Consider the following 16,523-nt stretch of genomic DNA (forward strand, 5'->3'; position numbering starts at 1 on the left):
CTGTTAGTTCAATTTAAAGACAAGCTTCATACACGTGATGTGTGTTAGAAGAAGTCTTATTAATTGCCTGGGTAAGCACCACCTAACATTTGGATCCTTTTTGGTTACTAATTCCAGCCACTACACTCATAATCCTTTCTCATTTTCATGCAGACAAGACTGATAGCATAAAAATGACAGCAAATAGATAGCAATTGGTAACACTGTAGATGTCAGACGATAGTGTAACCTATTGCAGCAACCAGCATAGGGGCTGGAGAGCCCTCTACTTGTGCCACTGGCACCCCTAAATAGTCACACAGAACTAGCTGCTCAGTAACTGCCTTTATTAACTCGTGGTCTTGGACAACCTGTGGACAAGCTTGTCCATATTACAGACTCCTGGCTTAGTTTTCCAAATTGTTGCTGGCAGTTTACACAGCAGTACATGATCAGAGGTGTACAAGGACTTCATGGTCGACTTGGTCATTCATCCACAGACCAGGAACCGCAACATGCAAAGGTGCTGCAGCCACTGGCTGCACTTTACCTGTCCTGTGGGAGAATGAAGCTGGTCACTCTTTATCACTGTTAGCACAACAACACATAAAAACAAATAAATAAAATCATAGAAGCTTTGCCTGTAGAGTCCTCTGAAACTCCTGGGAAAAACCATGAACTCTTCCCAGTGTAACAGCAGGCACAGATCACCAGCTAAGTTAGCTCTAAAGGCAAATATTCCATTTTCACTGAGATGCAGTGTGCTATAATATGAATAAGGAACAAAGACCCCTTTCATTCTGCTGACAAATACAGTATAGCATGTCACAAATCACAAGGGGAGCAGACAACACAATGGCAGCAATTAAATGGGTGTCTTTTTATTAAGAAATACATATAATGGTGACAGACTATGTACACTCCCCCCACAAGCCTTCCAGAACTACACTGGCTAACATGGTTGTAAGTATTCAGGGATGTTACTTCTGTTACGTAGGGAACTATCTTGTGGAGGGGTATATCCAGCCAGTGCAGCTGCATGCACACAAATGCAGTGGTTGATATTTTTTTGTTTGTTTTTATACACAGTGCTTCAGAACATGATTTAATGGCCATGGTGGTCTTCGGCTGATGGTTGAACTTGATGATCATAGAAGAGTTCTTTTCCAACCAAAACAATCCTATGATTCTATGTTGTATACCTTGCTTATTGCAATTCACACACACAGCTTCTGCAACTCATTTGCAATTGATGTATTTCTGGAGAAGCGGAAAAAACTATGCCCTTTTTAACCCTCTCACTGCTGAATTTCAACTGAGACACCATTTCTGCCTCCTCCTTCCTTGTCCTCTGCCCTGGTGACCCAGCCTGTTCTCAGGAGATTCACTTTCAAGCACTCACATCTGCTTAGTTTAAGGAATCTTTTGCAGAAAAAAAGAGAGACTCTCCTGGCCCTACGATGCCTTTAAATATGACCTGCCTCTCTGAGCCTGTCCCCTCATTGCTTGCCAGAGCCAGCACAGGGGACTGCTGCCCAGTTCAGCTCGCAGCAGCTAGCTGGTACCTTGCCCCGTGCTGCAACCCCAAGAGCGGAACTGTGCCGATTCTCACCTCCTGCTTTACTTTTGGCATGCGTGGCTGTGTGAGGAACAGCTACATTTCTACCCCAGATGAGTGCATCCCCCATGAGGTCTCCTTCCTGCCCCCTCCTCGGCTGAGCCGCGGGAGAACAATGCGGGGACAGACATTTAGCAACACCTGCTGTAGCGCATTAATATGCACAGGGATGTATTGATGGTTTTTCCCATCCAACACTAAGACCGCATTGTTCGGGGCGATCCATCAGTGGATGGCTCCCTCCCCCCCCCACGCCGGCCCCACAAGCGCCCTTCTGACATGTCCCCTTGTCTCCCAGCCCGGGCTGACGACCACGTTTAGGAATGCACTTCATTAAATCGGAGCTGCCCCATTCCAACCTGCAATGCGGAGGCTGTACAAAGCAAGCGCCACGCTTCCTCCCGCATTTCTTTCAAAAGCCCCATTGTTCAGCAGGCATCTGGTCCTGATCTCAGCCTATTCGTGCCCATTGACCCCGCTTCTCGCAGCACACCCGCTCGCCAACGGGCCTCACGTAAAGCCTGCTTGATGAATTAAAAAGCAGCACTAGCCATCTGTCCTCCCAGGCTGGGCTAAGGCTGTGCAGCTTCGCTCCGCAGCTCCCTTCCCAGCCCCACAGCTTCTCCTTTCTCCCGCTCTCGCCTCACACGCGCAACCTGCAGCCGAGGAACCGCCGGGTTCCCTCCGTAAACACAGACCCAGCCGAGCGCATTTGCTGCTCTTCCATTCTTGCGCTCGCATCTAGGAACAACAACACAAAAGAGAATACAACAGAACATTCTCACTTGCCTGAGTCCTTCGAAATTCAATCACAAATACAAGATTAATCCTTCCTTTGTGAGGTCTTGTCTTTAAGTCGTGGTATGTAATGATCCTCAGCACTGCAGCAGAGGGGAATAAAAAATGCAGGGATCATAAGCAGGGGGAGGACAGGGCTTACTTACATCAGGGTTTCTGCCACATGACAATAGGTTTGAGAGGGAAGAATAAGCTGGCAGCAGCAGCTGACAGTGCAAAAGGGAGAATGCAGAAGCCTGCCTTTTATATTATTGGTGACATTTCTAACACATGACAACAATTTCCATCTGTATTTAAGCTGGGAGTGTGAGGAAAAGAGCATTACATCACGACTCCTCTATTCCTAGGGGCTGTGGAATATGTAGGCCAGAGGGATTTAAAAGCACCTGTGTATTCTGGAGATCTGAAATACCACCAGGCAGATTTTTCCCCCTCCCTCTCTTTCTCCCTCACCCTTTTTATTTCTTTATCACAGACACCAAGCTGCTGTTTGAGAATCTGCACAGGGAAGTGAAAAATGGTATTGTCCTAGTTTGCAAGGCACGAGAATGGAGGAACTATGCAAATATGCATTACTAGCTCTGTTTCTCTCTCTGTAGGAGATACAGCATGTATTCTTGCAAGCAATCAGACAGAATACAGAGCATCACTCTGTTTTCTGCTGTGCCTGTCCCAAGGGCTTCGAGTTTCTCCTAAAGCACCAACTTTCATCTTCCTTTTAAATCTGCAGGGAATGTCAGTGACAGTAGCAATGATTAATTTTTCCCCCCTTTCTTTTACAGCCAACACATGCCTGCATCTTCTTAAAAGTAAACAAGAAGAACAGGGGCCAAAGATATTTTGGAAAGAACACTTGACTGCTTCAGAGCCAGCAGGTGTCCGTCTTGGATGCCTTCCACATATCTCGCAGGACAGGATTGCTTAGATGCAATACTGAAATCCCAGGAGACTCCAGCCTTGGAAGGAAACCTGCTCATCACAGCTACTTTGCTGGGGCTCATGCAGCTCCATCAAGGCAGGCAGGGATGTGTGGATCCTGAGAACCACACAGGAGGTGCTAGTGGGGTGGGCACAAGGTGCTGTGGGGCTCAGGCAAGGCAGGTACAGAACCTGCCACTGCTGCTCCAACAAGCTGACGTTCTGAACCACACTAGCTCGCAGCCATCACTCACAAAGCAGCTCAGTACAGATGTGGACGCAGGCAACAGCTCAGAAGTTTACAGCACGTGTGCCAGGGCCAAGCAACCTAAGGAAAAAGCATCATCTCTGCTCCACCAGCAAACCCAATGGTGTAAATGCAGTGACCGCTCCTGCTGAAGTACCTGATCCGCAGAAGTGTTCGAACTGGGTAGGATTAAACTGTCACCGAGAGATAGCAAGCCATATATTATCTTTGTAAGAGAAGCTGCCACACAAGAACAGGAGAATGGTCTGATTATAGACATAAAACATGCTTCATTTTACAGGACATAAATATTTTCCTGAAAACACCATCTGGCCCAAGGTACCAGCCCGTTATTTGTGTCTCATTTCATATGAAAAGATAAAACTTCTTTGCTGAAGATTCATTTTCTTGATCATTCAACAACAGCCTCCTTGAGTCTTAGGTTGAATTTTGGGTATGCATCTAGTCAGCTTGTAGTCTCCAAGGCAAGTCCAAAGTCTTTGCTAATGATGGGTCTAGAGTACTGGTTGCAGTAAATTTGAGGACTGCAATACAAAAAACAAGTAGCTCTTAATTCCTCACCCCTCCTCTTCAGGTCTACAGAATAAAAAAGTCTGCACAAGCCACACTGAAACTCTCTCACCAGCTGATACTTCAATGAAGAAGCACCTAAATGGGACAATCCAGAAGAAAAGCCTCTTTATTGAAAGAAAAAAAAAATAAATAAATAGAGCATTTTACTTTAGACTTTTCCCCCAATCATTTATGAAAACTCCCTTCATAAGATTTAGAAGAGGGGGAGGAAAAGAAACAATTAAATGACTTACTTTTAATCTGGAGTTTAAAGGCTTTTTCTCTTTCCAAAAGGAAAAGAAAACAACAAAAAAAGACCCACACACAAAGGAAGAAATTCAATGCAAACCTCAGTTTCTGTATCATGAAAGCCCCTTCAAGCACCAGAGTAATCAATTTCTCAGAGCTTGTGTGGTCTTCAGCAAGAGCCAAAGAAGGTATTTAAGTTTATACAGCCTTCAGCGTTTTGATGGCTTGCTTTTGAAATATAACATGTTTAAATTTTATATCTTTTTTTTTATATATATATATATACAGTTAGTTATGTCTTGAGAAAATGGTTGCTGTCAGCAGGAAAAAAAAACATAAAATGAAACTGAAGAGAATAAGTGAAACTCAACCTGTTTCTGGGCTTTTTGTCCATTCTAAATCAGAGCAATTCAAAGTTGCACCATGAAAACTCTTACAATTGTAATTACAGCTCCCTTTGCTATATGATACCCAGCCTTGTTTGAGCATCAAACATTTTGGCTCATACTAGCAAAAAATATTAAACAAGAGTGGTGCTCCAATGTCAAGCACCACCAATTAAGCATCCACATGAACATACAGGAACAGTAAAGCCAATACTTCATCACATGTGAGAAGAATCTCTACAGTTTCTTGAGCAGAAAGTCAACAACAAAACATAAATCACTTCAGGATGGGGAGAGGACTCTTTGTCCTTGTGACAACCCCAACCATGAAAGCAGGCCATATTGAGACACCGTTTTACAGCTGGGATTTAACTCACAAAGTAGAAGAAGTGTGAGATGGAGCATTCTTGTAGGTAGGGACAAACTTCTCCCACAGACTTCTCAATCTTTCATCAGTACATTTTGGATCCAATTCACTTACCATGTGGGAACAGCAAATGGGGAACAAACTGTGAATTCAAATAACTGTAAACTCAGCAAGTTGTGGAAATGAAACACAGATGGTGCACTTCAGATTAAGGGTCAGCATTTCAGCGTCGCTTTGCACTTTTACATTGTGATAGGTGATGTATAACAACCACCTCCTTCGGGAGACAGAGCTCTAACCAAACCATGACTCACTTAGAAAAACAAGGAGGCAAGTGATACCTCCACAGAAGCCTCTCTGCCAGTCAAAAGGAGCTAAGGTAACTTTGTTCAGCCACAACTCATGGTTTATCTGCTTCAGGATTAACATTGGCGAGTGGAAGTTGTCTCTGCTGAACAGACATAGCTGAAAAAAAGTTTCTTCAGCTTTTCCAGCTGTGCTGCAGGAGGGCTACTCTGCCTGGTAGGGCTGTGACTAGCACCTGGAATAGCCCCTGCCACAGCACCCACATGTTGCCCTCTTTACCACTTACATCTCCAGCAACATTTTGCAGAGGCTGCTCTGACACTTGCTTACAAAAGCCAAGAACATGACCACTGCTATCAGCATCACTTCGTGCCAACCCTTAAAAAGTGCCTAGTACTAGAACACCTCTGGTGCTTGCCTAAACATTAGGTTCATTTTAGTCTCTAAACCCAATTTTGTCCTAAATCTCAGGAACAGACTTTAGGATGACTTTACTGTTAGGGTGAAGAGTTAACTGCATGCCCAGGGCTGTCAGGGTATGGGTCTACTTGCAAGCACAAGTTCAAAGAAAAAAATAGAGATGTAAATACAGGTTAGAATACAGAAGAACTATAAATCTATAGGAGCTTGAAATGCCAGACAGAGAGGAGCAGTAGTGATTGTAAGGTGACTATTACCTTCAAAATATGCTGGAGGCTGTTTATCAGATCAGAGTTAATGAGGGAGAAATCTAATAGTACTATAATATTAAATTCACCATTTTAATGGTATCATCAATGTTCTATAACCTGGGCAATTTACAGATTGTCTGTCAGTGTGATTCTCCAGTGTGGTTAGTTACACAGAAGCAGCACTACCCATCTCATCAGCTGTTTCTTGTAGAAAACAGCTGGGTGTTTTGTAGGCTCCAGGCTGGTGAAGGGCCTGGAGCACAAGCCCTGTGAGCAGCAGCTGAAGGAGCTGGGGTTGTTTAGCCTGCAGAAGAGGAGGCTCAGGGGACACCTTATCACTATCTACAACTACCTGGAGAGTGATTGTAGCCAGGTGGGGGTCGGTCTCTTCTCCCCGGCAACCTGTGACAGAACAAGAGGTCACAGTCTCAAGCTGTGCCAGGGGAGGTTTAGGAAAAAAACTCTTCACAGAAAGAGTGATTGGCCATTGGAATGTGCTGCCCAGGGAGGTGGTGGAGTCACCATCTCTGGAAGTGTTTAAAAAGAGACTGGATGAGGCACTTAGTGCCATGGTTTAGTTGATTAGATGGTGTTGAGTAATAGATTGAACTTGATGATCTCAAAGATCTTTTCCAACCTGGTTAATTCTGTATTCTGTAGGGGATGGCAGAAGGCCAAGTGAGACTGCAAAATATCTATTTAAAATCACAGGAATGCAAAAATGGGATTTTTTTTTTTTTTTGAAGAATACTGGAGTTCCTGGGAGAACTGAGTCCAGCTCTGCACCACGGTTGAGACAAACCTTCCCACTTCTGCACTGCCATTTATTGTCCTGCTGGCTTTTCCTCAACTCTCTTGCACGTCTTCCAATACTTTCTGCTTTTCTCAAAAACTTATATACCTGGATTTAGAAGTGCTGAAAATAACCTCATTATTCAAATACATTTTCAGCTCTTGTCTATGAGCCCTTTCTGAACACAACACCACACCAAAAAACAAACACTCTAGAAAAATATTAATTAAGATGGCAGTAAAGGCTCAGAAACTAACAGGTAAATTGAAAGAGCCAAAACATTCTAAGGTTTTGATTACTAATTCAAGACCTGCAAACAGTAGGAGATGGCAATGCTGAGTTTATAAATATCCATCTCTTCACGTCTTCAAGGAAGAGTTTGCCAAAACCAGCAGCCTTTTGAGTTCCTCCTTCCCCTGTCACCTGTCCCAACCCCTCAAATTCCAAGGTTCATCAGTTCAAATCCCTAATAAAGTAAAGATTACCTGAACATTCTTTAGCGTATGACAGGTTTTAAATTTGATAGAAAAATCCATCCTTCAGGGGCAGTATGAGAGCTGCCATGACGATCTAAGCTAAAAATGAAGTATTACCAGTTTATCTAATAAGCAATACTGCTTCTTCCTATAGAGCAACTTCAATATTTGTTCACTCTTTCCCCTTCCCTGGCAAATGAAATGTTAAACCTGGAGTTTAAAGGGAAAAGTAGGCAGTATGAGATATAATTCAATGGCAGACAATGCTTCCAAGGGTCTTTGATATTTTTCTCCATCTTTAGCTCCAAGAAGACCCTGCAAGTTAAATTGCTAGATTACTAACCACCTGATTACTCTGCAATATATGTCTCATTCTGAAGATATATTGGGCTTTCAAAGAGCCATTTATTAAAGATTTCAATTTAAATAATAATTTTCACAATCCTCAGTGAAACAGATGTATTCCCTCTTAAATCACTAATTAAGAGCAGCCTGGGACATTACAAAGCCCTTTAAAAGGAATTCAGGGAACTAGTGTCCCCCTTAAACAAATCTGTTCTGGCAATGGCCCAGGAATCTTGACTTCATAACTCAAAGCTCTAATTATTCAAGAGGACATTTTAAAAAAGGATACATCTAGACTGTTATGACTAATAGGGAAGAATTATTTCTCCTTCTATAAGGGCAGAACTAGAAATATTTATTCTCTTTTTTTTTTCTTTCTACTTTACTATTCACCGAGGGTGACGGTGGGAAAAGAAAAATGAGTGAGGATGAATTTACAGAGGTATTCCTAGTAAAGGTACTGGGTATGGCTCTCTCCCCAAAGAAAACCAGCTAGCAGAATCTAAACAGCTTTACAAATGATTACATGGCTAATCTCCTCTGTGCTGAAATCAAGAGAGAAATGGTTTAGAGGACAAACACAGCACACTTTCTATGAAGAACCACGGCGATGTTGAAATAAGGATAATTGTTTGAAGATGAAATGTAGCAAGTCTGCATCCCCATCAAACCATCAGGAGCCTGCATCTGTCATTGCCCTCCTGGACTTGGAGGCTGTCACCACACAATACATGCATCTGGGAATCACAAAGGTGTTTCCCTCCTCTGCAATGCCACTGGTTTTCCCACACTACATTGCCGGTAGCACACTGGACCAGAACAACATATAAATAGAATTTTCAAGAGTCCTCTTTCAAGTCCTGATATCTTTGATGTCAGAATCATGGGACTTTTGCACCTTTAAAACCAGAAACGATGAGCTACACAGAGTGATGGGCACTTTCTAGAGGGAGTGAATCATGAAATAACAAATGTGAATCCAAATGCAAATGTCAGTGGAAGAACAGGTTAAAGAACTGCTGCGCATTTAACTTGCTCTCATTTACAACTGTTCCTTTGGCCTGGAACATTCATTCTCTTGGCTAGTAGCATAATCAATATACCCTAAACCTTGAATAGATACATGGTGGTAGTTGAAATGAGACTGCCTCTATGAAATCAAAAACTGGGATGCCACAGCCATAGCAAAAGATCTAATCAGGACTCTGAGACATCAGATGAAAAACTATGGCAGGACTGAGCCAGTTTTGAAGTAAACCATGTGGGATAATTCATCTCCACTTCTTCAACATCCAAACAGCAGTACCTGCTCCCAGTTCTGATTTATTTTGCTTTTCCAAAGACTCACCACCTTAGGAACCCTGATGTTTTCCAGCATATGCACAGACGTCGTTTGCGCTACCTAAATACCCACTCGCAGATGCTTTGTTGTAGTGCAAAGCAACTGCAGTGAAAAAAAACCCACACCAAAATTAAGTACACTGGGGACCAACAAAGAAAACAAAGAAAACTAGCCGTGTAATCTCTTCCCACACTTCTTACCCAAATCTCCTTTGGCAAGTGGCATGGGAGAGCCTATAAGGCTGAGCTCTTCTGCTTTGTACTGCTCTCTGGTGCCTCATGCAATTTCAGCTGGGTGTACAGTGAAACACAAAAAAGCTATTGCTCACAAATGGGGAAGCAGATGGAGCAATATTTGCTATCATAAGTGCTTTTATTTCCAAATGTAAAACAAAACCAAAAAAAATAAGCACCTAAAAACAGCCCAATGGTTCTGCTGCCACAAAATGCACTATTGATCTGAAAGGACAGGCCAGATGGAAAAGAAGGTCTGAAGTCTCCTGATTAAACAGAAATGACTGTCTATAGAAAGGAACTAAACTGCAGAAATACTGGCAAAATACAGAAATTTTGCATCTCTCAAAAGTGAAAACACATCTGGCTCACTAATATGTGAAATAATTACATCCTTGAAACCTGCAGGAGACTGTGCTGCAATTCTGCATTCCCTGGAACACAGCTAGAAGGATTTTCTATACCCACTGGCTGTACTCAGGAGCCAGTCCCTGCTGGAAAGGCAGGAAAAACTAAATGTGTGTACATTAGCAGGCATGGAAAATATGCCTCACATTCTTCAGAGTTAGATTAACTCACAAGCAAATATTCTTGAGAAAAATTATCTTTACATACTGCTGGTACCTGTATGCTGCACCCTAGTGATAAGGACACTGTCTGAGAAATATTTAAACCCTTTCCCTAACATAAATCTCATAAAACAATTAATTTGTTTTTGTGTGTTCAAAAAAAAAAGAGAGATACCAGTCTGCTTTTCATCACCTTATCAGTGTGGGCTTCCAACTAAATATTTCATGGACCCTGCAACTTTTTTTCCTTCCTTCCTTCTCATTACAAAAGCAGAATTACACCTCTAGGAAGGGAACAACAGTGGGTAATAAATATAGCTGCAAATCTGGCAAGCTTTTGAGAATTCAAAGAACATTTGTGTACATAAACTGATGATTTATTGCCCGTGAAGAAAAATAATGTGCACTGTCAGTGATCCTGTTTATCCTTAATAAAAATTAAGAACTAAAAATAACTTCAAACACTCTGGCTCCAATATCCCCACACGTAAAAACACATGCATTTGTAACATAAAGGTCTTTCTGCTTCGCTTCAGCAATATCTCCCAGCGTACTGATACTCCATTATACTCAATATTCTAAAGAGAAAAAAACCTGTGAGCTGCTCTGCATATCCCTTCTATCAATCCACTCTGAAGTTCAGAAATACTTATGGAGAACCCAGTGATATAGGACTTTAAAAGCTATCCAGGGAAATCACCTAAGTCTCCAGTTTGACAGCAGCTTCATCACACCGTAGCCCATTTAGTGTCTCTAGTCCTCCATTAGCTGCAGATGATGGTGGTTATGCATGTAGCAGCTCATCCGACTCTTGGAGCAACCGAACTACCCTTTGGTAGTTCAATTATCCATGAAGACATTTAATCCAGATAAAGTTCAACGTGTTCTTCTACATCCACAGTAAAGTTTGTCCTATAAATGCTGAAGTTCCCTCGTTCAGTATCACTGGTTTTCCTTAGAAAAGAGACTTTTCCTTTGCACCAGAAGATTTTGCTTGGAATAAAGAAACTTAATCTCAAATTTCCCACAGAAATGTGAGAGAGCTCAGACCAGCTAGGTGCCAAAGTGTCACTGTCTTTTTCTAAGCCTCCCTACAGATCACTTGACACTTATGATATTGATTTTTATCTATTTCTTTCCATTTTGCTCCACACTCCTCTAGAAGGCTAACTACAACAGTTGGAGCTACTGTTCTGTAATTGAAGACACAGGAAGAGATCAAACTCTGGGAGGTGGGAGAACAGACAGCAGAAATCAAAGTGGTAAATCTCTACTGCTAAAGTCTCCTGCCAATTAATCCCAGGGCCTGTACTTGTTTTGGGAAAGTGAATCAACCATTGAATGATGGCTTCCTAAGGTTTTAAAAGCTAATTTTGGAGAGAATATGAAGAAGAAGGAAAAAAAGAAGCCACTGAGCATCCAGGCTTACATGTAAGACTTAACTCTAGGTTAGCCATTACACTGTCCTTGTTTGATCTGTCATCAAAAAGATGTTGCATTTTCCAGAGTTTTGCTTCGTAGGCCTACAGCCTGTTCGAGAAAGGAATTGCACAGCACCAAAGAAAGACAAACGCAGAATATTCATGAATAGGGAGAGAAGCACTGATCTGCTGCTTCAGTCACACCTGCCCCAGACACAGTTTTAGCAAGCAAAGGTGTAGATGCCAGACCCACCATAGCTGCCTCTGCATATAATACAGGACTCAAACAAATGGAGAATCAAGTAAATCTGCTCAAAGAAAAGAAACACACATGCTGTGATAAGCTTTTGTGGAAATAGTATCATCTATCTCATTCTTCTCTGTACACTGTGAGAACTGCTGCCAGGTTGTTGAGAATGAGCAACTAGGACAAACGTCCAGTACTGCTTGTTTATTTTAAACAGATGCCTTCTGCCATCATTCCAGAATGAGGAAGATAATCCTGTCTGTTCAGTGGTTTAGACACACTGCTGTACTATAACAATAAAGTAAGCTGCCATCACTTATCTTTCTCAATTAACACTATGGCACAGATATCCCAAGGCAAGGCTACTTGGAAACACCTATTTAATGGATATATTCTTACACATACTTCCAACAAACCACATTTTCCACTGAGGAAATTTCCACATGCACCAGTCCAGTTTGGGAAAGTTCTGCTCCTAGAATCACCCTGTGAAACCTAATGCCAGGATGTCAACATCATGTGCATGACAGTCCCAGCCTTCCCCCAAATCAGATGTAATGCAAGACACATCAGCTTCTGTCAGCACAGCCAGATTCAGACATGCTAAATGGTGCCTCAGTAAGATGCCCCATCCATTGAGAAACCTGGCCTTTTGCTCTTTCAAGTCTTATGCTGACAGAATTGAGCTTGAATAAGTGAAATCTGCTCTAGAAAGAAGCTGTGGGCAAAGTCTCTGCATCAGTCAAAGCACTTCTGCTGCAGTGGTGGCCAATCAGTGATCAGGAAATTGTGTCAATTCAGTCTACTCCAAGCTCAATGGAGCCATTAACTAGCCCACAAATAGAGCATTATTTCTGGTGATCTTCATTAGGCACATCAGAAAATAGGAAAAATGTGGTGCTTCAAAAGAAAACAAGGCCAAGGGGATAGCGTGAGACTGAGGCAACACCTTGCTAATCCGGGTGATGTATTTGAGGTTTTTTTCTAGTTTTGACAGTGGATCCTACATGCTAGGAATAAGAATAGTTATTTACCTGAACACACAGAGAATGACTTTGCTCAGGTTTAAGGTGTTGATTTTTCTTAAGTGGAAGGCAAAAGTACTCTAAACAAAAGCGTCTCTGACCCAGCACATGAATGCAGTTAGCAGTGAAATGAGAGCATCAGGGATAAAGCAAGTAACATACAGTTGATCCAGCTGAAACAAACACATTGCTTCATTAGCACTTAGACATCATCCAAATAGAATAGAATTAACCAGATTGGAAAAGACCTTTGAGATCATTGAGTCCAACCTATCATCCAACACTATCTAATCAACTAAACCATAGCACCAAGCACCCCATCCAGTCTCTTCCTAAACACCTCCAGGCATGGTGACTCCACCACCTCCCTGGGCAGCACATTCCAAAGGCTAATCACTCTTTCTATGAAGAACTTTTTCCTAACATCCAGCCTAAATCTCCCCTGGTGCATCTTGAGACTGTGTCCTCTTGTTCTGATGCTGGTTGCAAGGGAGAGGAGACCAGCCCCTACCTGGCTACAACCTCCCTTCAGGTAGTTGTAGACAGCAATAAGGTCTCCCCTGAGCCTCCTCTTCTCCAGGCTAAACAACCCCAGCTCCCTCAGCCTCTTCTTGTAGGGCTTGTGCTCTAAGCAGCACGTCCTCCCTCTCTTCCTTACTCCAGTTCAGTCCTAGATTAGGATGCTGAAGCCATAAATTCCAGAGGAGAATGCTTTGGGTCTGTAAATAAACCTGGGGGTCTGTTGTGACAGTAACAGCATAATGCTCACAGTAGCACAATAACCAAACGTAATGTGGAGGCCACCTGGAAGCTTGTCACAGCTGTTGTTTACTACAGATCTTCGCAAACCAAAACCAAACCAAACCAAAACAAAAATCAGTTCAACAGGAAGCAGGGAGCTGAGGGTGTGAAAACTCTAGGAAAGAATGCTAGAGGGGCAGGGGGTGCTGAGGAGTAGACTTCAGCTTGCAAAGACAACTGTGTAGTTCATCTACTTTCAATAATGCTTCATTTTTTGTTCCATTTCAGTCTCATTTCTTTATGAAAGCTCCCATGTTTAGGGATGAAGTGTTCTAATCTCTCAGAAGACCATTCCTGTGTCACCCATTTAGGCAATGCTCATATGCCCTTCAGGAGTTGACATCATCCCATTCTCTTACCCTTGACCAGAAAATAAAGCAAATTCTTTACCAAACTCCTGAAGCAAAAATCTAAATGATACTTAAGCAGTATGTCATTGTCATATGAAATAAGAAGGCCAAGGCAAACTTTCTGGATCTTTTCTGCCCTCTACTTGACCTCTATCTTCCACTAAAGCTACAGCTGATTCTTCACTCAGTTCCCCAGTCAGCCGAGCACACAGCCAGCACGTGGCTGTGTGGGAAACAGAAGCCCTTCGGGTTTTCTCATTGCCTGTACCAATTAGTCAGAGCTGAACCATGTGGGATTCTTACTGGAATTTCTGGGGAAGAACTGGTTAACGTTGCCTTTCTCCATTTTGCATTTACTAATTATCACTTCATTTAGCCCTTATAGTAGCTCAACAAAAAGCAGCTGTCAGGCCAAGCATGCTCAGTCCAAGTGACCTTGTGCTCTTGTTCGTGTTTACCACATAATCAGCAGGGAATTCCATTTTCAAAATACAAGACTTCATAATCCATTAGTGCTAGAGATTGGTCCAGGGCTCTGGATTTACTGGTCACATGTACCAAGGAATAAAAATATGAGCGTAGAGCTAGATTAATCTCCAGACATGTAAAGCATCACAACCCACCGTGCATCCACCAGTCTCGTTCAAATTCATATATGAATATTAGCATCATTCTTCAAAGCTACTGCTAATACCACCCCCACACTACATAAAGGAAAAAAATTACATGCTTTACAACTCTGAAACTATGGAGACACACAATAATTAACTCCACTTCTCAGATTTCCCACTTGTTTCATAAATGGAACATAAGTACTTGCCTCCTTAATACACTGACAACCCATATCACCCCCAGCTATTTTTAAAAGGCAGGAATCCCTTTCACTGCTCTTAATTTTAAATCAAAAGTCTTTAGCGAGTCCAAGCAGTTTAGCTCACCATCAAGTTCCAGAAATCAGAGACAAGAATCAAAATGTAACCTTGGAAACACACAAAATGCTGCCACGGAACTTATGCTCATTTGCTTCATTCACTGCTTTAGAAACGGGAATATAACACGCAGGCAGAAGGACATTAGCTTCACAACACTGAATCTCCTGTACCTAACAGCACCCATGCTCTCCTTGAAGGCACTTTCCACAACATGCTTCCAAAACCTGCAGCCTGGCAAGTTAGATGACTGAAAGCTAATCGTATTTCACACTGATAAAATGGAAAATGGAAGCGTTCAACAGAAGATAATAATCCATAGTTGTTCCTTATGTCCACGCACAGCACTTTAAGCATAACTCGATCCACTCTTTCCACCAATAACATGAGAATAAACTCAGAGGTGATATACAGCATCTGCCATTTTCAGAATCAACATTTGTCAGTGTTACCACACAATCTTAACTGTGGCCCTACAGAGCTCTCCTGCATGCAACACTTAGACTGAAAATGGCTATTACTCTACGCACTGTTATGTGATATTTGTTGGCAACATCATTATTCAACATTGATATGTTTACCAGGATAAACAACCTCTGATTCATGCTGAGAGAGAAAACTTCAAAATAGTTTGCTGCTCATCTCAGTATGCTGCAACTGAGGTATTTACTCGTTTTGATCCCAGCCTGATCTGAAAGGCATAGCACTATTCCCGCAGCTTCAGCAGGAAAACCTTTTCTGTAGGATTGTCTCTCTTCTGGCAGCTGGAGGATACCAAACAGAGATGGAACGACATAGTATCATTCTCCATTCTTTATATAATCTTCCCAAAATGCCAAGGACATTCTGATTTTGGGTAAAGATTCTGAACTTCTAAAGACAGCCACTTTCTCAAGTTCTCAATTTTCCTCCTGGTAGTTTTTTTGAGTGCAAAAGAGCATCCCTTTTTCACTTTCACTAACTCTTGCTGCTTATCTCCTACTTCAATCAAAGATGACCTTCCAAAAACCGGCAGTTGTCTGCTACAAGGGCACCCAGCCACAAAATGCTGTTCAATTTCACAAGTTCAATAAGCACCAGCCATAAAATCCTGCTAAGGAAATAAAAATAAAAGCAAGCTTTTTATTCCTAACGTTCTAACAAATAAAAGAACTTTCACCTTAATGATATTAATGAAGACTATTTCTAAGCAAGTACCAACTTTATGGCTGCATTTTCCAGGAGTCTTTCTTCAACAATGAGCATCACAGGCTTGCCTCAAACCATAAACTTCCAAAAAGATCATCTCAAAAGCAGAGTTCAAGGACAAACTGTCTTTTCAACCCTAGCTGAGCCGTATCACACATGGAAGCCTGCCCCAACTGAAAATCGAGTCACCCTTGGAGCCATGCACACCACCAAGTGAGGACTGACTCAATAAAACCATGAAGTTGTACTGCATGTAGTCCACCAGGCCAACGCTTTGGGTTACTTACAAGGCACAGCATGGCGATAGAGGTTATCCCTAATAGTCTGCTGCAGATCGTGATCCGGCGATCCTTTCTGAAACCTCTGGTTGAGATAATGTCTCAGGTCTTTGTTCAGTCTGCTTCCTGCAAAGAGAGGAAAAAAAACCCAAGCACTTATTTATTTCTAAATGCACACAATTAACATATCCAATTCAGGCAAATGTTAGGCTTCCATTCAGAGTCCCCTAAATTATGGCATGCTGACTTTACGAGCGGAGGCTCATCTTCCTCTACAAATGGCTAATTACCAAAAATAACTCGCTGTAAACAAGAGGTCTCTCTTGTATGATTCAGTATTCCTAAGGTTGGAAGGGACCTCAAAGATCATCAAGTCCAACCTGTCACCCCAGACCTCATGACTAGAGTAGGGAG

The 16,523-nt window shown here is 42.2% G+C and overlaps 1 protein-coding gene across 25 annotated transcripts in view; it reads right to left on the bottom strand.

The window, feature by feature from the left end:
- MAGI1 (membrane associated guanylate kinase, WW and PDZ domain containing 1) overlaps positions 1 to 16,523 on the bottom strand; it is a 372,565-nt gene that overhangs the window by 168,319 nt on the left and 187,723 nt on the right. For all 25 annotated transcript variants that reach the window (XM_068154308.1, XM_068154307.1, XM_068154306.1 and 22 more), the window contains exon 2: positions 16,119 to 16,235. In XM_068154308.1, coding sequence (XP_068010409.1) covers positions 16,119 to 16,235 — 117 coding nt within the window. The remainder of the gene's footprint in view (positions 1 to 16,118; positions 16,236 to 16,523) is intronic.

This window comes from Melanerpes formicivorus, unplaced genomic scaffold (assembly GCF_026170545.1).
Source record: "Melanerpes formicivorus ecotype bairdi unplaced genomic scaffold, bMelFor1.0.p_v2 SCAF_28, whole genome shotgun sequence".
Lineage (NCBI taxonomy): Eukaryota > Metazoa > Chordata > Aves > Piciformes > Picidae > Melanerpes > Melanerpes formicivorus.